The sequence below is a fragment of the Oncorhynchus kisutch genome, linkage group LG5, assembly GCF_002021735.2.
Source record: "Oncorhynchus kisutch isolate 150728-3 linkage group LG5, Okis_V2, whole genome shotgun sequence".
NCBI lineage: Eukaryota > Metazoa > Chordata > Actinopteri > Salmoniformes > Salmonidae > Oncorhynchus > Oncorhynchus kisutch.
The window spans coordinates 12738925-12764098 of record NC_034178.2 but is presented as its reverse complement, the minus strand read 5'-3'; the positions used below and the strand labels follow the sequence as shown (position 1 = coordinate 12764098).

Genomic DNA, 25174 nt, shown 5'->3' with positions numbered 1-25174 from the left:
TGGACTGAACGATTTGCACCATGCCACATTGTCAAGTAAAACACAAAATGCTTTCACTCAAGGTTCTCGAGAATTCACTTCCTAAGTGGTAATTGATGATCGACCAAGTTGTTACAGGGTATAGGCGAGCCGCCAGTGTTCTTGGCCAGCACCATCTTCTTGCCATAAAAGGAGGCAGTTTCTGCAGCCCGTAGAGAGAGGGGGTTAGGGGACAGCTTCCCTCTAAGCTCCCCCTGCTACTGCTGAGAGGATACGCATGGCCTGTGACGACCAGTTCACTAAAATTGTAACTTTTCTTCATTTCGGAGGACACAAATCAAGTCTAGTTCTAGACTAAAAAGCGTTTTGATGGAAATTCTCCATTGAAAGTGCTTTTTAGTTCGGGACTAGGCTTATTCTGAGTCCACTAACTGGCCCACGTCTACTGTTTTGGTCTCTCCAATACCCTTTCGCCAACAACATTCATTTAACGGCATTATATTTTTTCCCCCTCAAGGCTCTATCTCCACAGAAAGGAACATTCAAACCATGGAGTATCAACTGAATGACTCGGTAGCCTCGTCAGACCTGGGCTTGGCTCCAACTGTTAATCATTCACCTCATCTTAACGTATCGTTCGGTATTGGTGGGTTTCTTGCAGATTGTGTGCTTTCTGGATGACTCGGAAATGTATCTAGAATATGTGATTGACGCTGTTGCTTGAAATTTCACTCTTGTCCTAGGAACCAAGGGTAAGATAAATACACCATCTGGTGTTGTTTTGGTCGTGTATGTTTTGGGCTGTTTGGTAAAACTTTAACAATCCTGCATCTGTGACCTACGGCCAAGAGCGGTCAACATACAGAACCCAGATTCACCTAAAAAAAATAGAACTGAACTTTGAGCGTTGGTTTAATTCTGTGCTGTAAAGCATTCTGATGTCTGACTAATAAAGTATACATTTTTGAAGCATTGTATTCAAGTTGAGAAACATGCAATTTATTGAAAGTGAAAGGCATACACAGCATTGGATGGATTCACAATTGGACAACCCTACTTTTACATCAAATTTCATTTGAGACAAACTTTTTTTTCCATTCTTTTTTTTTAACCTCTTCAAACTCTGGGGGCAGTATTTCATTTTTTGGATGAAAAACGTTCCTGTTTTAAACAGGATATTTTGTCACAACAAGATGCTCAACTATGCATATAATTGACAGCTTTGGATAGAAAACACTGACGTTTCCAAAACTGCAAATATATTGTCTGTGAGTGCAACAGAACTGATGTTACAGGTGAAACCAGATAAAACTCCAATCAGGAAGTGCCCCATTTTTTGAAAGCGCTGCATGCCAATGACTCCTTATATGGCTGTGAATGGGCTACGAATGAGCTTACGCTTTCTACATATTCCCCAAGTTGGGACCACATTGAGCAAGTGGTCACATGATGGCTCCCGCAGAAAATCTTGAGTAAAGTACAATCTCTTCTTATGAGAAACCAATTGTCCCGGTGGATATATTATCGAATAGATATGTGAAAAACACGTTCTAAACAACGTTTGCCATGTTTCGGTCGATATTATGGAGCTAATTTGGAAAAAGGTTTGGCGTTGTAGTGACCGCATTTTCCGGTCGATTTCTCAGCCAAACGTGAAGAACAAACGGAGCTATTTCGCCTACAAAAATAATCTTTTGGGGAAAAAAGGAACATTTGCTATCTAACTGGGAGTCTCCTGAGTGAAAACATCCAAAGTTCTTCAAAGGTAAATGATTTAATTTGATTGCTTTTCTTATTTTCGTGAAAATGTTGCCTGCTGCTAGCAGGGCATAATGCTATGCTAGGCTATGATAAACTTACACAAATGCTTGTCTAGCGTTGGCTGTAAAGCATATTTTGAAAATCTGAGATGACAGTGTGATTAACAAAAGGCTAAGCTGTGTCTCAATATATTTCATTTGTGATTTTCATGAACAGGAAGATTTTCTAGGGATATTTATGTCTGCTGCGTTATGCTAATTAGTTTGAGGCGATGATTACGCTCCCGGATCCGGGTTTGAGAGTCGCAATAAGTTTTGAAGCAAAGTATAGGTTGGCAGCAAAAGCATAGGCTTATTCTGTAACTTGATATTTAAAGTATTAGAATCATACAGTGTTATTGATCCTTATTCAGCTAAATAAAGAATTTCTATGTTAGTAACATTCTATGATTAGGTAGTATTCCTTATGGCAGTGATCAATACCTCTGACAAGTCAGAATATTATTTTAATTCAGGGAATACTCAAAGCCCATGGTTGGAATGATCCTTGTTTGCTGGCTGGAATCTGGAAGAGAACAATGGCTGACATTACTCCCGCGCAGTAAGTTGGATTTCAAACAGTCATGGCTGCCACGTGAATAAGGCACAGTACATTGAACTGATGACTTGCCGGTTCCATTTCACTCCCTACTCCTTCCTGTTCCTAACTCCCTTTATGTTTGCAGATCTGTAAGATGGAAGCAGTATGAAAACTCCATATTCAAATTGGCAAACATTGATGGGTTAGGGTCAAGCATTATGGGTTGGGGTAGGGAGTGAATTGAGACTGGCTGGTGGCATCTCCTTACCTTCTGAGTAAAGGGGGTGTTACAGGCCAGACAGGTCCTCTCTGGGGTAGCAGGGCTGTTCAGGGTAAAGGGTCCCACCATACCAGCCTCTACCCGGGCTGCTGCCACCGCGTCTTTAATGGCGAAGAACACAGAGCTACCCAGGAACAGCACCGGCTCTCCGATTCCCTGTAGAGGAGAATATTTACTTTATCGTCAAACTCGACAGAACATTCTTTACGGACTACTGTAGACGCCAAAGGTCTTGGTTAAAGGCTACAACTAGTTTAACGATAGTTTTTCCCTGGTCACACGCACACCCTTCGCTCACCTTAGATGAGTAGATGGCATGTGGGTTGTCAGAGCCTGAAAGCAGGTAGACGTTGAACTGAAGTGGTATGTCACAGACAGCAGGGATCTTGTACTGGGACGGGCCACGTGTGTACAACACTCCCGAGGGAGAGAACTTCAGCTCCTCCAGTGTGTACAGACCCAAACCCTGGATGAAAGCGCCCTCAATCTGGCCAATGTCTACTGAGGGGTTGATGCTCCTTCCAATATCCATAACAATGTCTGTCCTCACCGTCTAGACATGGGCAGAAAACAAATGTCAAATTGTGCATATTTAATAGTATGAAATACTGAATGTCTTCATTTGACCATCTGACTAGAACCTAAGGTAAAGTGTGTAACAGCAAAAGAATATAAGAGATACTGGTTGTGTAAGTGAGGTCACCCTGTAGTCTCCAGTGAGACAGTCGACCTCCACCTCACTGCAGCAGGCACCGTAGGTGAAGTAGGCATACGGTTGGCCCTCCTGCTTCTCCCAGTCCATGTAGAGGTCATGACCCCTATACAAACGTCAGCAGTTTATGTTATACATCATTTATACACACACACACACACAACGCTATCTACTGTAATTATATACAATTATACATGTATCTTTCCACATTAGCTAAGAGTAGCAATATTTTACACATAGGCCCTACAGTCCTAAAAGTTAATGGTTTTGTATCTGTAATAGTGAAATAAAAGACCATATGAAAGGCTTCAAAACACTCCTCTGCGTTAGGTCTGCATGGAAATCTATGTTGAATCTCATTACCTGTAGTATCCAGTAGCTGACAGACTGATCCTTTGGATGAATGCGGAGGTCACCTATTTTCCAGCACACAAACAGGTCATTTAAAACCATGTTGCTATTCATGAACTGATTTATATCCCTCTGTTCTACTTAAATAATGATCTTGTCATGGGAAGTGGACATCAATATGAAATACCCAGGTCTGCCAGGTGCCTTCTGGGTTCTGTTTCCTGACAGGTTCTAGTCTTTGGTACAGGATCTCACAGGCATCCTTAGGGACAAGACAAAAAAACAGGCCGGTTGAATATGACTGATCGATTGGTTGAATATCCATACTAACACGCCAACAGGAAAATATCCACATCAGGTGTTGGTTGCACCAACTGATCTGGGATCAGGCTAGCTGGGGAGATCCCAGGCAATACTGTACCTTCACAGCCATGCCATTGGCATCCGTGCCAAAGGAGGCGGCGGAGGGGCAGGTGTTGGGCACAGCACTGGTGTTGGTCTCTGTGATGTGGATGAGAGAGGCGGGGATGTGCAGCTCTCTACTTGCAACCTGGAGGTATTGATGAATTGACTGAATTTAAAAAGTACATACAAGCCAAGTAGAAGCAGTACCCATTTATGGAATAGTTATAGTTAGTACAGAATGTGTACTACAATCATTATTTCACTCCAACTAGTCAAGCTAAGTGAGAAAATACTCTACCTACCTGTTGCATTTTAGTGTGTATTCCCTGGCCCATCTCAGTTCCACCATGACTGACTAGAACAGAACCATCCTTGTAGATGTGTACCAGAGATGCAGCCTGTCTCACAGACACACGCACAGAGAAAATATCAAACCTTTATTTTATTGATTCATGATGTATAATTTGGATTTACTAATTTGACAGTGCAAAGGCAACGCTAACCTGGTTAAGGAAGCCGTCTGAGAATGCGATGCCATACTTAATGGGTATCGTGGCCATGCCCCTCTTCTTCCAGCGGTTCTGCTGGTTAAACTGGGCGACGGATTTGCGTCTGCTGCCGTAGTCAGACTTCTCCTTGCATTCATCCCAGCAACGCAGGAGGTTCTTGGGATCAAACTCAAACTTGTAATGTGTCAGGGACACCTCCTTGTACATGTTTATCTCACGGATCTGCTCAAGAAAGAGAAACTATTAAGATAACCGTGTTATGAAGTGTATACAGTACTTTTATGAAATCTATAAGGCATTTACAGCATATTGACTTTATAGCATATTCAGCTATCTTAATAATCTCTGACGTCATCAGTTTTCGAACAGACTTAGTCTGTTACGAGACTAACCACAGAGATTTGTGTTTATATCAATTCGATTTTCCTCAATAGAAGGCTCTGGTACCTCCCACTCTTTCATCATAGAAAAGTCATTTGCTTGATTCTATTTTTATGGCTTTCCTCCCTGTCCCCATTACCCTCCCGGACCCCTAACACTTGACCTCTGACCTCTTCAGCGTTGCAGCCCAACTTCATGGCCACGTCATTGATCATGTTCTCAGTGACCAACATGCTCTGGGGCACGCCGAAGCCTCGGAACGCCGTGTTGGAGGGCAGGTTGGTCTTACACGCCACCGAGCGGCCGCGAAGGTTGGGCACGTTGTACGCATTGTCCAGGTGAAGGAGAATCTTCTCTATTACCTGGAGAAAAAGGAGGGGGCAAAGAGCTCAGACACTGCCTATGACAAGCATAGAGACGGAGTCTGGTGTTAGCTTTCAAGGAGGACTTGGGGTTAAGAATTGAATGGCGAAAGGCAGAGGAAGAGTGACTCACCAACAAAGACTCATCTGCAGTGTTTCCAGAGTTGGCGTAATAATGTAGATCAGCAGCTATTATCCTTCCATCGTTCATAAAGCCCACCTGGAGACATTAACACACTATCAGTTAAATCTAGTACCACTTAAAGATCCCTCAAATGCCTCCCTTTGGGAGTCAGTCACGTCACAAAGCCTTAAGAGGGGGAACACCTTGTGTTTGCCCAGGACAGGGTGGCGGGCCCCAGTGATCAGCATGTCCTCTCCTCTCTCCAGAACACAACGCACGGCCCGACCAGTCCTGGGTAGACGGATCAGAACAGGCCGGGATTCAAACAAACACATAAATTATGTTTTGGATTTATAGATCACCATTGCATTTGGGTTAAATAAGTCATGTATCATTGGATCAAGTCAGTTATTCATGAAGTATTTTACTTACTTCCATGCAGCCACAGAAGTGATGCAGGCTATGATAGAAGTTTTGGTCACTTTCCCTCCAAACGCTCCGCCAACTCTCTTCACATGACAGGACACTCTGTTGGAGGGAATCCCAAGAGTCTCTGCGATGGATTCCTAAAGAAAAAAGACAGACAAGAAACATCTCATTTGCCAATTAGGAAGTAATTACTTACACTTCAACAGTGACTACTTGATATTTTCCTATCCTCAGGGATGGAGATTGAGGGAGTAGAGTTGACTGTACCTGGGCATAGGTTGGGTGTTGACAGGAGAGATAAACTTTGAGCTCCCTCTCTTCTCCCGAAGGCACAACAACCATGCTCTGTGTTTCCATGTAGAAATGCTCCTGACCACCAAGCCGGATCTCCCCTGAGATTAAAGAGCACAACACGGCTCAGTACATAGACTTCACCGATACAAACACTCAAGATAGGAACCAGGTGGACACACCTAGTACGCATATGAAGCTAACACATACTGTACCTTCGTAAATATGGTCAACCTTATCAAAAGCCTCATCCACGTTGCCTCGCTCGATCATCCTCTGGGGCAGAAAGAAGGACTGTTTCTCAATAGCCTCCTCAACAGTGAACACTGGGCCTGGCAGATCCTCATAGGCGATCTTCACTAGAGCCGCCCCTCTCTTAGCCTGCTTCCTGTTGTCAGCCACCACTGCACACACCATGTGACCCACGCATGACACCTGGAAATAACATTTGTGAACATAGTTAATACTAACAGTCATGCATCTGTGTGAGAATGGCCTTCATACATGACCAAAACGTATGTGGACACCTGCTCGTCGAACATCTCCTTCCAAAATCATGGGCATTAATATGGAGTTGGGGGACTTGCTTCCATTCCGCCAAAAGAGCATTAGTGAGGTCAGGCACTGATGTTGGGCGATTAGGCCTGGCTCGCAGTCGGCGTTCCAATTTATCCCAAAGGTTTTCGAGGAGGTCAGGGATCTGTGCAGGCCAGTCAAACCATTTCTCTGTAGACCTTGCTTTGTGCACAGGGGCATTGTCATGCTGAAACAGGAAAGGGCCTTCCCCAAACTGTTGCTACAAAGTTGGAAGCACAGAATCATCTAGAATGTCATTGTATGCTGTAGCGTTAAGATTTCCCTTCACTGAAACTAAGAGGCCTAGCACTAACCACAAAAAACATCCCAAGGCCATTATTCCTCCTCCACCAAACTTTACAACTAGCACTTTGCCTTCGGACAGGTAGTGTTCTCCTGGCATCCACCATACCCAATTTCGTTCGTCGGACTGCCAGATTGTGAAGCGTGATTCATCACTCCAGAGAATGTGTTTCCACTGCTCCAGAGTCCAATGGCGGCGAGCTTTACACCACTCCAGCCGACGCTTGGCATTGCGCATGGTGATCTTAGGCTTGTGTGCGGCTACTCGGCCATGGAAACCCATTTCATGAAGCTCCCGGCGACGATGCTTCCACAAAGGCAGTTGGAACTCGGTAGTGAGTGTTGCAACCAAGGACAGATAATTTTTTTACACGATATGCGCTTTAGCACTCGGCCGTCCCATTCTGTGAGCTTGTGTGGCCTACCACTTCGCAGCTGAGCCATTGTTGCTCCGAGACGTTCCACTTCACAATAACAGCACCTACAGTTGACCGGGGCAGGTCTTGCAGGGCAGAAATTTGAAGAACTGACTTGTTGGAAAGGTGGCATCCCATGACGGGGCCACTTTGAAAGTCACTGAGCTCTTCAGTAAGGCCATTCTACTGCCTAATTTTAATCTATGGAGATTGCATGGCTGTGTGCTCGATTTTACACACCTGTGAGCAACAGGTGTGGCTGAAGTAGCAGAATCCACTAATTTGAAGGGGTGTCCACATACTTTTGTATATACAAAAGTATAGTCTACATTGTGAGGTGAATAAACAGCATGGCTACTCAGTTCCGGTGTGACAACACACTGGACAAGGCTTTGATTACATCATACACTGTATGAAAACAACAACACATATGACATGACATGTGCGATTCTGGTTGTGTCTCTTCGATGAAGCACTACAATACCTCATTCTGAGCCAGAATGCCCTCGTCTATGCCTGTAAACGTCCTAAACTTCTTCCCTGGGATGTCTTTAGAAGTGATGACATCCACCACACCTGGAACCCGGAGAGCTTCGCTGATATCTATGTCTCTGTTAGGAGGGGAGAAAAAGACAGTGAGTAGAGAGACAGTCATGCACATACTAACCAATACTACCGCTCATTTCATACAGGTTAGGATTTTACATGGCCATTACTCATTTACAGTGAATGACATTCAGATAAGGATCTATGGTGGTGTATACCCATTTAACAATGAGGATAACAACCTATCGAGTCCCACATGACGCACCATGCTGGTTAACAATAGCCAGGTCTCTCTACACTGGTGTGTCTCTGAAGCCCACTTCCTGTCCAATGAATAGTGAATGTGTGAGTAAGGTCTATACTTTGTATTCTATACAACCTGTATAAAACCCATTATTACTGTTGGCTGTGGATAGAGGGTTCATTTGGATTTTTATAATTCAATATTTAGCAAGGGTGCAGCCAACTGAATATCTTAAGATTCCTCATTAAATGAGAGGCAGTATTGGTGATTATATGAATGATTGGGACTCACTGTATGATCTACACCAGGGGTGTACAGTAGGCGGCCCGTGGGCCAAAACCGGCCTGCAAGTAATCACTCGCAGGCCCTCCAAAGTTTAGGAAAACAAACAATGATTTTTTTTTTTTTTATGATTTAGTAATCCCACAAATAAGAGAGCCGTTATCGTGTCGCAATGTAATCAAGGTATGAAGTTACTATGCTATTTTCCAATAAAATCGCTTTTGGGCTTACTTGTAGTCAATTTGCATAGTACAAATTATAATTACACCCCCCCCCCCACCAACTCCCCAAAAATTGTCCCGCAGCTGAATCTAGTTGGTTAACCCTAGGCGGGCTCTATTTTCAGACAGCATTAAGCCAGCCCAATTGTCAAGCACATGGTCTTTGACAATTTCAACCTGTTAAAGGGGAAACCTAGTTGTACAACTGAATGCATTCAACTGAAATGTGTCTTCCGCATTTAACCCAACGCCTCTGAATCAGAGAGGTGCCGAGGGCTGACTTAAAATCGACATCCACATCTTTGGCACCCGGGTGACAGTGGGTTAACTGCCTTACTCAAGGGCAGAACGACAGATTTTTACCTTGCCAGTTTGGGGAGTCGATCCAGCAACCTTTCGGTTACTGGCCCAATGCTCCTACCCACCAGGCTACCTGCCGCCTTCGCTGAGCTGTGTCCTTAAAATATGTGAACAAGTTAAAAATGTCATTATGTGCTGGTGGGGATATATTTAAGACCAACCGAAAGCTGGTCTTAGCGGTAACGCGGTTGGTTATGGTATGTCATTTTGACAACGGAAGTGGAGCCTATCCAACCATGACACAGTGCCCATGGAACAAGGTGTTTTTTTGTGCCCGTAAACCCCATATTTAGAAACATTATACCCATTTTGTTTGATTAGATTAAAAAACAAGTTCAGCCTTTCAAATGAAGGCAGTCTTTGTCTGGCCCAATCCATTCACCAAGTAGACAAGATTATTAATAAAGGGTTTGGCTCCTAAAACCGCTTTAAAATAAATCTTAAGTCTATTGACGCGCTTGTGTCAATCTCCCACAATCCATCACTTTATCCCCAAAAATATTTTCCATGGGCTGCATCTCAATCCACTACAAGGTGGCCGAGCTACAGTGGTATTTGTCAGACCATGAGACACCCCGATAATCGGTCTTCTCACAATAATGTATCATGTCCAAACGGTTTGGCCTACAATCTAAGCTGAAAGATGCTTCTCTCACGAACACGTTGGTTTTGGAGGTAGTTTTGTGTGTCCCAAAAACAAAAATATTTCCTGAGCTTTCTTACTGTGTATCTCCTAGATCTAGGGCAAAACAGTTAACATTTTTGGACTGTCTGTTGCCATTTATAAATGTTTAAAGGCCAAATGCAATATTTTATCATATAACTTTTTTTGGGGGGGGGGAAATACCTACAGGGGTCCTAAAATTCTAAATCAAATAGCTAAATAATCCATGGTATGACAATTTTAAAACAATCAATATTATTTTAAAAGGCATAGACTTTTAGCTAATCACCAAAGCTTTATTCAAAAGATCAAGTTCGGGCGCAGCAAAACAGGAAGTGGAAATCCGTTTTAATCTATATTGAACTAAAATATAAAATTGAACAATTAAGCTGAGTAACAGTTCACATAAGGACATCCGTCAATTGAAATAGATTCATTACATTCATCATTCATGAATCTCCGTATTTCATATGACTGAGAATATAGATATGCATTGGTTGGTCACAGATACCTTAAACAAATGGTAGGGACATAGATCAGAAAAGTAGTCAGTATCTGGTGTGACCATTGTCGTGGAAATGTCCTCTATTTACCTAATCATGGGAGAAAACCACACGCACACACGTCAGAGTTAGTTATAAAAGTCCATCTTTAATTATATGAGCTCTTATCACAATCCTGTGACTCTCAGATAAATTCAGTGTCTCCCCAGTGAATTCTCTGAGAGTCCCCTTACAATGCAACTGAGTTCCTTTAATAGCAAAGACACACATAGTCAGACAGCATAGACATAACTCATCGATCAGCTTTGTCTCCTTTCCCAAACCCCAGAATCATAAACCAATCCTCCATATCAACAGGCATATATCAAATTGTCATTTAGATACAACCCACTCTAAACACAAACTCCTGGACAAACTCACGGAGAGGAGAGTGTCCCTCCAGGTCAACAAAGAGGGAGCATAGAATGATTCCACCCTCCTTTCCCCCCCCCCTGAGAAAAGGTAGGGAGTAAAAGATATGTTTACACATGATGACACTTTGACCTCTCCCCTCTCAGCGGCCCAGGCAACTTAGTCCTGACATAGAACAGATAACTGCCAATGGCCACCACTATAGTACAACAAAATACATTCTTATGAGAAGTAACTTACACACATTTGATGAATATTAAACATCTTACAAATGTTACTAACAAATTCTGATAATTCCACGACACCATTTTCCCCACGCAACACAACTCATATCCCTCGCATAGAGTTGATCAGGCTGTTGATTGTGTGCCTGTGCAATGTTATCCCACTCCTCTTCAATGGCTGTGCGAAGTTGCTGGATATTGTTAGGAACTCAAACACGCTGTCGTACACGTCGACGCAGAGCATCCCAAACATGCTCAGTGGGTGACATGTCTGGTGTGTATGCAGACCATGGAAGAACTGGGACATTATAAGCTTCCAGGAATGGTGTACAGATCCTAGTGACATGGGGCAGTGCATTATAATGCTGAAACATGAGGTGATGGCGGCGGATGAAGGGCAAAACAATGGGTCTCAGGATCTCGTCACTGTACCTCTCTGCATTCAAATTGCCATCAATAAAATGCAATTGTGTTCGTTGTCCATAGATTATGTCTGCCCATACCATAACCCACCGCCACCATGGGGCACTCTGTTCACAACGTTGACATCAGCAAACCGCTCACCCACACAACACCATATAGAGTGGGACAAAAAAGTATTAAGTCAGCCAACAATTGAGCAAGTTCTCCCACTTAAAAAGATGAGAGAGGCCTGTAATTTTCATCATAGGTACACTATGACAGATATAATGAGAAAAAAAATCCTGAAAATCACATTGTAGGATTTTTAATGAATTTATTTGGAAATTATGGTGGAAAATAAGTATTTGGTCACCTACAAACAAGCAAGATTTCTGGCTCTCACAGACCTGTAACTTCTTCTTTAAGAGGCTCCTCTGTCCTCCACTCGTTACCTGTATTAATGGCACCTGTTTGAACTTGTTATCAGTATAAAAGACACCTGTCCACAACCTCAAACATTCACACTCCAAACTCCACTATGGCCAAGACCAAAGAGCTGTCCAAGGACACCAGAAACAAAATTGTAGCCCTGCACCAGGCTGGGAAGACTGAATCTGCAATAGGTAAGCATCTTGGTTTGAAGAAATCAACTGTGGGAGCAATTATTAGGAAATGGAAGACATACAAGACCACTGATAATCTCCCTGGATCTGGGGCTCCACGAAAGATCTCACCCCGTGGGGTCAAAATGATCACAAGAACGGTGAGCAAAAATCCCAGAACCACACGGGGGGACCTAGTGATTGACCTGCAGAGACCTGGGACCTTAGTAACAAAGCCTACCATCAGTAACACACTACGCCGCCAGGGACTCAAATCCTGCAGTGCCAGACGTGTCCCCCTGCTTAAGCCAGTACATGTCAAATCAAATAAATTTTATTTGTCACATACACATGGTTAGCAGATGTTAATGCGAGTGTAGCGAAATGCTTGTGCTTCTAGTTCCGACAATGCAGTAATAACCAACAAGTAATCCAACTAACAATTCCAAAACTACTGTCTTATACACACAAGTGTAGGGGGATAAAGAATATGTACATAAAGATATATGAATGAGTGATGGTACAGAGCAGCATAGGCAAGATACAGTAGATGGTATCGAGTACAGTATATACATATGAGATGAGTATGTAAACAGTGGCATAGTTAAAGTGGCTAGTGATACATGTATTACATAAAGATGCAGTAGATGATATAGAGTACAGTATATACGTATACATATGAGATGAATAATGTAGGGTATGTAAACATTATATTAGGTAGCATTGTTTAAAGTGGCTAGTGATATATTTTACATAATTTCCCATCAATTCCCATTATTAAAGTGGCTGGAGTTGAGTCAGTGTGTTGGCAGCAGCCACTCAATGTTAGTGGTGGCTGTTTAACAGTCTGATGGCCTTGAGATAGAAGCTGTTTTTCAGTCTTTCGGTCCCAGCTTTGATGCACCTGTACTGACCTCGCCTTCTGGATGATAGCAGGGTGAACAGGCAGTGGCTCGGGTGGTTGTTGTCCTTGATGATCTTTATGGCCTTCCTGTAACATCGGGTGGTGTAGGTGTCCTGGAGGGCAGGTAGTTTGCCCCCGGTGATGCGTTGTGCAGACCTCACTACCCTCTGGAGAGCCTTACGGTTGTGGGCGGAGCAGTTGCCGTACCAGGCGGTGATACAGCCCGCCAGGATGCTCTCGATTGTGCATCTGTAGAAGTTTGTGAGTGCTTTTGGTGACAGGCCAAATATCTTCAGCCTCCTGAGGTTGAAGAGGCGCTGCTGCGCCTTCTTCACGATGCTGTCTGTGTGGGTGGACCAATTCAGTTTGTCTGTGATGTGTATGCCGAGGAACTTAAAACTTGCTACCCTCTCCACTACTGTTCCATCGATGTGGATAGGGGGGTGTTCCCTCTGCTGTTTCCTGAAGTCCACAATCATCTCCTTAGTTTTGTTGACGTTGAGTGTGAGGTTATTTTCCTGACACCACACTCCAAGGGCCCTCACCTCCTCCCTGTAGGCCGTCTCGTCGTTGTTGGTAATCAAGCCTACCACTGTTGTGTCGTCCGCAAACTTGATGATTGAGTTGGAGTCGTGCGTGGCCACGCAGTCGTGGGTGAACAGGGAGTACAGGAGAGGGCTCAGAACCCACCCTTGTGGGGCCCCAGTGTTGAGGATCAGCGGGGTGGAGATGTTGTTGCCTACCCTCACCACCTGGGGGCTGCCCGTCAGGAAGTGCATTACCCAGTTGCACAGGGCGGGGTCGAGACCCAGGGTCTCGAGCTTGATGACGAGCTTGGAGGGTACTATGGTGTTAAATGCCGAGCTGTAGTCGATGAACAGCATTCCTCTTGTCCAGATGAGTTAGGGCAGTGTGCAGTGTGGTCGAGATCGCATCGTCTGTGGTCCTATTTGGGCGGTAAGCAAATTGGAGTGGGTCTAGGGTGTCAGGTAGGGTGGAGGTGATATGGTCCTTGACTAGTCTCTCAAAGCACTTCATGATGACGGAAGTGAGTGCTACGGGGCGGTAGTCGTTTAGCTCAGTTACCTTATCTTTCTTGGGAACAGGAACAATGGTGGCCCTCTTGAAGCATGTGGGAACAGCAGACTGGGATAGGGATTGATTGAATATGTCCGTAAACACACCAGCCAGCTAGTCTGCGCATGCTCTGAGGGCGCGGCTGGGGATGCCGTCTGGGCCTGCAGCCTTGCGAGGGTTAACACGTTTAAATGTTTTACTCACCTCGGCTGCAGTGAAGGAGAGGCTGCATGTTTTGGTTGCAGGCCGCGTCAGTGGCACTGTATTGTCCTCAAAGCGGGCAAAAAAGTTATTTAGTCTGCCTGGGAGCAAGACATCCTGGTCCGTGACGGGGCTGGTTTTCTTTTTGTAATCCGTGATTGACTGTAGACCCTGCCATATACCTCTTGTGTCTGAGCCGTTGAATTGAGATTCTACTTTGTCTCTATACTGACACTTAGCTTGTTTGATTGCATTGTGGAGGGAATAGCTACACTGTTTGTATTCGGTCATGTTTCCGGTCACCTTGCCCTGATTAAAAGCAGTGGTTCCCGCTTTCAGTTTCACGCGAATGCTGCCATCAATCCACGGTTTCTGGTTTGGGAATGTTTTAATCGGTGCTATGGGAACGACATCTTCAACGCACGTTCTAATGAACTCGCACACCGAATCAGCGTATTCGTCAATGTTGTTGTCTGACGCAATACGAAACATATCTCAGTCTACGTGATGGAAGCAGTCTTGGAGTGTGGAATCAGATTGGTCAGACCTCAGCGTGGGAGCTTCTTGTTTTAGTTTCTGTCTGTAGGTAGGGATCAACAAAATGGAGTCATGGTCAGCTTTTCCGAAAGGAGGGCGGGGCAGGGCCTTATATGCGTCCCGGAAGTTAGAATTAGCAATGATCCAAGGTTTTGCCAGCCCTGGTTGCGCAATCGATATGCTGATACAATTTAGGGAGTCTTGTTTTCAGATTAGCCTTGTTAAAATCCCCAGCTACAATGAATGCAGCCTCAGGATGTATGGATTCCAGTTTGCAAAGAATCAAATAAAGTTTGTTCAGAGCCATCGATGTGTCTGCTTGGGGGGGAATATATACGGCTGTGATTATAATCGAAGAGAATTCCCTTGGTAGATAATGCGGTCGACATTTGATTGTGAGGAATTCTAAATCAGGTGAACAGAAGGACTTGAGTTCCTGTATGTTTTTGTGACCACACCACGTCTCGTTAGCCATAAGGCATACGCCCCCGCCCCTCTTCTTACCAGAAAGATGTTTGTTTCTGTCGGCGCGATGCGTGGAGAAACCAGCTGGCTGCACCGACTCCGATAGCGTCTCTCCAGTGAGCCATGTTTCCGTGAAGCAAAGAACGTTACAGTCTCTGATGTCCCTCTGGAATGCTACCCTTGCTCGGATTTCATCAACCTTGTTGTCAAGAGACTGGACATTGGCGAGAAGTATACTGGTGAGTGGTGCACGATGTGCCAGTCTCCGGAGTCTGACCAGAAGACCGCTTCGTGTCCAGGCCCATCTGAAGTTTGCTAGAGAGCATTTGGATGATCCAGAAGAAGATTGGGAGAATGTCATATGGTCAGATGAAACCAAAATAGAACTTCTTGGTAAAAACTCAACTCGTCGTGTTTGGAGGACAAAGAATGCTGAGTTGCATCCAAAGAACACCATACCTACTGTGAAGCATGGTTGTGGAAACATCATGCTTTGGGGCTGTTTTTCTGCAAAGGGACCAGGACGACTGATCCGTGTAAAGGAAAGAATGAATGGGGCCATGTATCGTGAGATTTTGAGTGAACACCTCCTTCCATCAGCAAGGGCATTGAAGATGAAACGTGGCTGGGTCTTTCAGCATGACAATGATCCCAAACACACCGCCCGGGCAACGAAGGAATGGCTTCGTAAGAAGCATTTCAAGGTCCTGGAGTAGCCTAGCCAGTCTCCAGATCTCAACCCCATAGAAAATCTTTGGAGGGAGTTGAAAGTCCATGTTGCCCAGCAACAGCCCCAAAACATCACTGCTCTAGAGGAGATCTGCATGGAGGAATGGGCCAAAATACCAGCAACAGTGTGTGAAAACCTTGTGAAGACTTACAGAAAACGTTTGACCTCTGTCATTGCCAACAAAGGGTATATAACAAAGTATTGAGATAAACTTTTGTTATTGACCAAATACTTACTTATTTTCCACCATAATTTGCAAATTAATTAATTAAAAATCCTACAATGTGATTTTCTGGATTTTTTTTTCTCATTTTGTCTGTCATAGTTGAAGTGTACCTATGATGAAAAGTACAGGCCTCATCTTTTTAAGTGGGAGAACTTGCACAATTGGTGGCTGACTAAATACTTTTTTGCCCCACTGTACATGGTCTGCGGTTGTGAGGCCAGTTGGACATACTCAATTCTCTAAAATGACGTTGGAGGTGGCTTATTGTAGGTGGCTTATCCAGCTCTGCTGGACATTCCTGCAGTCAGCATGCCAACTGCACACTCCCCCAAAACTTGAGACATCTGTGGCATTGTGTTGTGACAAAACTGCACATTTTAGAGTGGCCTTTTATTGTCCCCAGCACAAGGTGCACCTGTATAATGATCTTGCTGTTTAATCAGCTTCTTGATATGGCATATCTGTCAGGTGGATGGATTATCTTGGCAAAGGAGAAATGTTCCCTAACAGGGATGTAAACACATTTCTGCAACAAATGTAAGAGAAATAAGCTTTTCGTGCATATGGAAAGATTCTGAGATCTTTATTTCAGTTCATGAAACCTGGGACCAACACTTTTACATGTTGCGTTTTATGTTTTTGTTCAGTAGACATTTTGGCCAGCTCCTTTTATTATTTTGTATGCGTGTTAATAAATAAATAAATACATATTTTTTTTAAACTCCACGTAGGCCAGAAACTGAAAATATTGCTGTTTTAAAGCAACTTTGCTGCAATTCTACACTTTTTTTCCATGGGGCTGAGCGAAAAATGTGCAGTTTTACAGCAAACTTTCTGAATTCTAGCACATTTTGCCATGGGTTGGAGGCAAACTTTTGCAGTTTTTAATATGATAACTGATGATCAATGGACAGGTCGGTATTTTGACCATGCTTACAAGTTCAGATAGCTGGCCGCTGGAAGAAAGAAAATGAGCTGACATGGACTAATTGTGTAACAGCTTACACACAACCAAATGTCTTAATTGCACCTTGTGCATTCTATTGTTCTGACTCTGAACAATAAGTTAAGACCCCGAATGAGTTCTAAAATGGTTTTATTTCTTAATAAAGGGGGACTAGGATGAGAATATTCCGTTCCCCCAGCCGATTAGTGTTGATGATACCGCACAAACTGCCAATAACCAACAGAACATGACAAAAGCACACCTTGATAGGCCAGTGAGTGGCCAAGCCCTCGTCACACCTACAACTTGTTTATTCATTGTGCCACCACTAGCTAATGCGCTCACAATTCCGGCTGTGAAAATAGCACAAATATTTCTGACCCCGCCCCCCGACCTATAGTGCTACCGCCAGTGCTTAGATTTACAATTGCTTTAGGTTTGTTAAACTAGAGCTCAGTATGTTATGAACTTTTTGAAAAAGTGGTTTGTGAGGAAACTTATCCATAAATCCGTTGCAATGTTCTCCAGGACTTACAGGATCTTAGCATGTGGTCTGGTGCTGGTGACCAGGACGAGGTGGAGCTCTCCGTCCATCTTGGGGATGTCATCACAGTAAACAGCTTCTCCAGTAGCCTGGCTGATGGCTGAACGGTGCATGATAGGCCGACCTACTGGGTCGTCACCACTTTGGCCTTTCACCACAGCCTGCAAAACAAACACATGTTTTTATGACAGCCTGAAATGTAACCGTGTTTGTATCCAGACCAATCAATCCAACTTTATTGTCCTCAGAGGAAATGTTGGTTTGTAGGCAGGGGTAATCTTTCGTGGACAGAATACGTGAACTGATCAAATGATGTGAGATTTTAGTCCTGGGTTAACTGAGATTAAGGAAGGGGTAACATGATCAAACCATGATTGTTAATAAGAATTTGTTCTTAAAAAGGAGAAGTTCTCATTTTCGATGTAAATCGCATGTTATAGAAGCGTCCAGACACTTTTGTTACGATTTTCTGTATTTTTACAATTTACCCCAACCAGCGCTTCACTTCCTCATCCTCGTTATGCAGTATGGAGGCTCTGAAAAAACATGAACAAACGCAAAAAAAATAAAAAACGTTCAAAAACATCCTTTTCAAAATGTCCCAGTATAATGATGCAGGTTCTTTAGGTGCTGTAAACATGAAATGGTACGACCCGAGCCGTTTCCCCTATCCAGCTGTTCCATTCTCCGTATGGCCTGCCGCTAGAAAGGACGGCGAGGTATCGCTCGAGTCGCAACAAAATGGAATATAACGTTCAGAATGACAATGTCACGTTTACAACATGTAAAGACCTGCATCACGTTTCTACAAGGACGATTTGGGTGTTTTTGGAGCATTTGTTCATGTTGTCAGATCACACGTACTGCACAATGAGGAATAGAGTCACGGGTTGGGGTAGGTGAAATCGCTAAATTCGTCTTCAACCGACTAAGATCCAATCAAACAGACCTGGAACTCTTGTAGGCTGGGCTGTAGCTGTTTAGGTAGTGGACGTATTGCACTGCTGACCCCTTCTGATAGGTCCTCCTGGATCACATTCTGTACAATGCCAAAAACATATCTATATTTTGAGAAACATTAGCAAATAAAAGTTCCAAATTTCAAGTTTGCCAAGTAGGCTACCAATTAGGGCGAAGAGTGACCCAGTCCATACCATTTCCCAGAGCTTGTGCAGCATCTGCAGATTGAACTTGAAGAGGAGGCTGAGTGTTAGGGACCTGCGGAACTCCACCTGCCCACCGGGGTGGGAGGGAGACAGGGATATCTCATCTAAGAGCTGGGTGTAGGCTTCACTCAGTGTCTGCTCATCCCACTTCCTGGAGGGGTGTGTGTTTGGACGGGGGGGGGGGGGGTACAAAACATGCAAGGATGTAAAACACAGATAATGTAACACAACAAGAACATTGCTGAGGAGGATAACAAGGAAACATATGAATCACAAACCAGTTTAGCCAGCTCTCCTCAAAAGAAAATAGCCCATTAACCAAATCCTGCTAACTGTGAAAAATTCCCTCTGTACCTTCCGATGACTGCAGCACATGTTTTGGTGGCGCTGACAGTGCACGGCCCTACACCGCCGTAGTAGATACTCAGCTCCTTGACCACGCTGGAACCCTCTGTGAACATGACCCTCATCCCAGTGGTCACTGTGGCCAGGGCGTTCTCCTTACGAGGGGCCTGGCGGAACGCTCGCATGAACTCTCCCTGCAAAAACATTGTTGTTCACGCAGTCACAGGATTCAACTCACCTCAAGGCCAGGAGTTCTTCCTGGTGAGGTCAAATGTGTGAGATTCTCAAGAGGTTCTCCATTCCCAAGCGTCTTACTGTACCTGTCTAGATACTGGTATGAACACAGACAGGACAATCTCATCCGGTTTTAGAGATGTTTTTCCAAACCCCACAAAGAAATCTTTATTCAGCAGGATTTCTCTTCTTCCCCCTGGAATAGAACCAATTAACACAATGATTTGTAATAATTCAATACAAAACATGGTTAAATTAGACGCAGAATAAATTAAATGAATGAAAATGGTCACTACTGACAACTCACTCTTTGACACCACATTAAGTGTGCAGTTCCCAGCAGCGAACACAGGGTTCAGGTCTGAATTGGGATATGCACTGACAATATTGCCTCCTATGGACTAACACACACACAAAAACACACCATAAATATGTTTAACAGTCAAACAAATGCAAAAATACATGTTTACCAGTGATCCCCTGAGGGTAGTTAAGACGTAGAGATTTGGACAGTAATGTGCAGCACAGCTGTTAGCCTGGTTCCAGACCTGTTTGTGCTATATAGCCAACAATGACCAAAGGTGCTGGCAAGACAGGACAAACCAGGCTACAATCTGGGACCAGGCTACAAAACAGATAGTGAATGACAGAAACAGATTATTCATACGCACAGCAACGTTGCGTATCTGCTGTCCTCCCAGGTTCCCCAGCTGCTGTAGGAGGGATCTGTATATCTCTGTCTTCTCCTCCGGAATCTCCTGGACCAGCCCCTCCAACAGGGCCTTAACCACAGACAGACTGCAGCCAGCCCCGAAACACACACCTACAGACACAACAGACACGCATGAACAGTTCTGAGAGAGAGAGAGACCGAGAGAGAGAGACCGAACCCGAGAGCGAGAGAATAAGAACGGAAAGAGCTAACCTTGCGGAGTCTTGGTAACCTCGAACAGCTCCTGGACTCTGGTGGGTGATATTATTATGGGATGCCAGGCACCTTTGAACTTGATGTCTGGGCCGATGTTGGTGTTGCCCATGACCAGCGGTGCCTGAGGGTGACTGGTCTTCAGCTGGATCAGTTCCTCCAGAGACACAGGGGAGACCCACACCATCCTTTCGCCACGGAACAGCTGACTAACCTGGGGCTCAATCTCTGCCATCAGCTGAGTGGAGAATAGCGGAGGATTGTCAGGATATAAATATCGCTAGTTCATAGACTAACGAGGATACAGACTGTTTTAATGACATTACAGACTATAAGACCTATGAGGTATTCAACGGACAACTCTTACAGCAAAATAATAGTATTTCACCGATTTGGTGTCAATTAATAATTCTGTCTTGTGTAAAGGTTGTTAGTTCAATTATTTTAGACTGAAGAACGGTACATTTTGACTGTTACACAGTGACATACAGTATATGGGGAAAGCATTTCAAACTGTGTAATTCACCATTTGACCACTAGTACATTGAGTATCCACTAGTCCTGCTGCCTTACTATGAGTTCTGGGGGGAAGATGAGATCTTGGGTGGGGTCCAGAGGGAGGAGGTCCTCCTGGTCAAACAGCTGTGGTGGAGGCTCCTGGAAGACACAGTCAATGTCATGTGTGCCAACAAAACACATCTCGCTTTTTATAAAACAAGTGTGTTAAATCGGATGAAATGCAGCAATGTCATGGAATTGTGAACTATAACTTTCCAATATCATTAGTGCTGGTAACATTTGTTTAACTATATCCTTTTACTTAACTAGGCAAGTCAGTTAAGAGCAAATTCTTATTTACAATGACGGCCTAACCCGGCCAAACCCTAACCACGCTGGGCCAATTCTGCGCCTCCCAGTCACGGTCGGTGGTGATACAGCCTGGAATCGAACCAGGGCCTGTAGTGACGCCTCTAGCACTGAGATGCACTGCCTAAGACCGTTGTGCGAATCGATAATACAACGACTATAAATGATATTGTACAGTTAAGCCATACAAATGAAATGTAATGTTTAAAAGAGCAATAAAAAGCGTCTTCCCCCCGTTTCTGTAAAAGCAGAGGGATAGGGCTCGAGAAACACGCTCCAATGCATAGACAGAGCAATGGATGCAAAGGCCTGACCCTCCATCAAAATGTTAGTTCTTAACCATGTTCTGAGGGTATCTAGTGTTTCTTTACCTTACTTTGTTTACAAACATTGGAGTAAAACAAGCTTATATTTGGGGTTTCTGATGCGGTACGACAGCTGAACTAAGCCCATGAATCATTTATAAGTTCGATTTTCAAGAATGAATGGGTGCATATCATTCGTTTACAAGTCCAAAAATTGATGTAGCAACTGCATATTACCGTTTAATGGATGCCGCTCTTCACACACACACACAAAAAAATAAGTAATTGTTATTTTTAAGTTGCACGATTTAGAGCAAAAATGAATGTCCTCGAGCTTCCAGTAAATAAATAAAAAATACTTCCTATCGGGCTATGGCTGAACCAAGTCAGGCAAGAATCTCTTGATTAGGTGTTGAACTAAGGTTAATATAGTATTTAAACAAGAGGTTCTACTTTATTTATCTGCGTTTATTCGCCCACTTGCCTCACTTTTCAAAAAAGGAAAATCTGTGAAAACATTTAATAAAACGTGTATGGTCTGAATAGAAAGAGTCACTCACATTCTCTGATCTCTCCGGAGGCGAATCTCCATTCAGACAACATCCAGCACCATTACCATTGGCTTGACAACAGTTTGATTCCTAATGATGGATAACAGGATGGATTATTCATTCACTTTACAGACAGTAAATACAAATGCAATGCATGTGTCTGTTATGTGCAATATCATTTATACCGGACTAAAAGTCTTGCAGCCATCAACAATGGGACGATATCCTGTGCACCGGCACAAATTGCCACCAAGTGCCACTGTGATGTCCTCCATGTTGGGCTGTGGTTTGTTCCTCAGTAAAGTGTACATGGACATCACCATGCCTGGAGTACAGAACCCACACTGAGACCCGTGGGCCTTGGCTATACGCTCCTGCAAGCACACACAAGCATATAATCCAGTCAGCCACACTGAATGAGAGCTTCAGCCATCCATCGTAGGGCCTACCTGTACTGGGTGCACCCTGGTCCTTGTGTTGCCAATGCCCTCCACAGTGGTGACGGCTGCCCCCTGAAGCTGGCAGACTGGCAGCAGGCAGGCATTGGCAGAGTAATGGCTAGTAGGTGAAGGTAAACTGGCATTTACATTTTCAATATGAACATAATATATCATCCAAGTATAATAGAGAACATCATAAGTAGGGCTTTGAAGACACAAACATAAATGTTGGATTCGTCCATGCATCCGTTTTTTTTCATGCAACTTGTGACACACTACGCGCTTCATACAAAAGCGTATAGTTTTGCCCATCTAATTTTTTATTCATTTTTATTTAACTAGACAAGTCTGTTAAGAACACATTCATATGTACAATGACGTCCTACCAGTGGGTTGGTTAACTGCCTTGTTCAAGGACAGAACGACAGATGTTTTACCTTGTCAGCTCGGGGATTCAATCCAGCAACCTTTCGGTTACTGGCCCAACGCTCTAACCCCTAGGCTCCCTGCCACCCCACAGGAAAGGCCTACTTAAAAGTTACTGTCTCAGTATGCCAATTATAGTATTCATCAACCGTGCAAAGTTCATCAAAAAATCTGTCAATCATTTATCCAAATGATGGCTGATTGTTGAGGGATGAATGGATACAGGATGGTCTTGGTGCCGGGCTGGTAGCGAGACACCATGACAGTACAGGCTCCACATCCTCCTCCTCCACATCCGTACTTGGTTCCAGTCAACCTCACTGGAGTCAGGCACCGTCAAGGAATATAATAGTATATGCCACTCAGACATTTTTTTATCCAAAGTGATTTACAGTACAGTGAGTGATCGATGGATTCATTTTTCAGTATGTGATCAATGCTGAAATTCAACCCACAACGTTACCAACTGAGGAGACACTCTGCTTGGGCTAGACAATCGATCAGTATCCATATGTCCACATAGCGTAACATTAAATGATTTCAAAGGATGTATTATACAGCCAATCCTAGTCCAAGGAAAGTGCACACTCACAGTGACATGCACCATGGAACCATCTCCGATAGGCCTTATCATTATTTTCACACCTCAAACTCTGGACTGGCTTGTGTGGTAAACAAAACACACTTATAAAATCAGTGCACCACCCTAGGCTACCCATAAGGTATGGATTATTTTATAAGATACTGATTGTGCAATAATTTGGCTATAGGTTACACAACATCTGTCCGTTTTTCTTTAGGATAAATATTAATAAGAGTATAATCACAATGACAAAAACAGTACACTATATTATTCATTTCAATGTAAATACTTAATTCAATGTTGGTGCTTCACTTCTCATCTATACATTTTCAGCAAGGAAAGGATACACCTCTCACGGAGGTAAGACAGTAACATAGTCTCTGGGTCTGCATTGTTTTCGGTCACCTGTTTGAAAGTAGGAGAGGAATCGTGTAAAGCACATAGCATTAGTTTTTTTGGGGGGCATTCTGAGAGAGTAGGCCTGAGGCCTACAGCCAGTATCTTCGGTACAAACACAGACGACGGGAAGTAATCATTGGTCAACAACATGAGCAGCCATGCAGACAGTTTTGTAGAGGAACAGTGCGCAGTAGGCTAAAGTTAAGGCAATGTGCAAAATAATCGCAAAGTGCTACAACTTAAACCAACGTACAGCTAATGCACAATACAATATTACAGTAAATGATTTACCTTTTTACCGTTGACATAGAAACACAAGCAATCGGTTTCTTTATTCTCACTCATTTTCCTTTCATTTGCGCATTAACGTCCAGTGTTTACGGGTTTCTGCGACTACTCACTAAATCCCCCAGTCACCTCACACGCCTCCTTGACGAAAGCAAATTCAGCTGCTTTACTGCCGTTTTGTACAACTTTTCACCAAGTGGTTGATATACAACAGTCCCCTAAACCAGTTGATAATTACTGATTTTAAATCGATACGGTAGTCAAGAGGAGAGAGTACATTTGGAGTGCATAGTCTACTGTAAATTGACTCCACCTCCCAATGTCAATGTTGTTGAACAACAAAGTTGAACCCTCTTAATTCAGTCAACACTAACCGATAGTGTCCCGATACAGTATGAATACATTTCAATGAATGACATATTGGTACCGTAAGGTGCCCTAAATGGAAAAATAACTATTAAATGTTGTTTTCTTCGCATCATTTTGACCAAAGAGAATGAAACTATGCACTTCTAACCAGAGGGTGGCACTACAACCTAAACGACCTAAATCCTCTCAACAAAATCACTGTTAATCACTTGTTAGGCTACCACATTGATGGATCGAGCTAACAAGGTAAAGACCTGTCGTTTTGGCCCTGAACAAGGCAGTTAACCCACTGTTCCTAGGCCGTCATTGCAAATAAGATTTTGTTCTTAACTGACTTGCCTAGTTAAATAAATCTAAAATTAAAATAAATAAAAAGCTGACATTTATAATATACATCAATTGCCTTTTGAGCAATTTTTTTTCTGAGAATAAATAATTTCCAATATCATGATGTTGTTTGTGGAGTTTTGTTTTGATTTCATAGTGGCATGGTTAGGGTTAAATGTATTCTGCACATGTGCACTAAATTCCACACTCTCAGAGGAAGACTGATAGATAGCCTTTTTGGGTGTTGGCAGGTCACCTTGTTCTCTCTCTCTCTCTCTCTCTCTCTCTCTCTCTCTCTCTCTCTCTCTCTCTCTCTCTGTGTCTCTTCAGCAGAACATTGTCTCCCAGTCAGCCAGACAGGCTGACCTAGACTGTGCTTCCTGTCTGTGGGCTGTTGTTCCG

At 43.6% G+C, this 25174-nt stretch overlaps 1 protein-coding gene across 1 annotated transcript; it reads right to left on the bottom strand.

The window, feature by feature from the left end:
* Positions 1–956: 956 nt before the first annotated feature.
* Positions 957–24392, bottom strand: aox6 (aldehyde oxidase 6). Its single transcript, XM_020482635.2, has 31 exons — positions 24080–24392; positions 23737–23794; positions 23030–23126; positions 22390–22498; positions 22126–22314; positions 21950–22030; positions 20791–20874; positions 20218–20455; positions 19964–20115; positions 19600–19693; positions 19379–19488; positions 19068–19252; positions 18702–18864; positions 18497–18586; positions 17539–17708; positions 7943–8069; positions 6379–6598; positions 6140–6264; positions 5876–6009; positions 5647–5734; positions 5453–5539; positions 5128–5319; positions 4571–4798; positions 4370–4465; positions 4084–4212; positions 3850–3924; positions 3675–3727; positions 3303–3417; positions 2898–3152; positions 2588–2755; positions 957–2304 (listed from the first exon to the last, which is right to left on the bottom strand). Exons 1-31 carry the CDS (start codon positions 24131–24133, stop codon positions 2251–2253), a joined length of 4020 nt encoding a protein of 1339 aa, XP_020338224.1. The 5' UTR covers positions 24134–24392; the 3' UTR covers positions 957–2250.
* Positions 24393–25174: the final 782 nt, after the last annotated feature.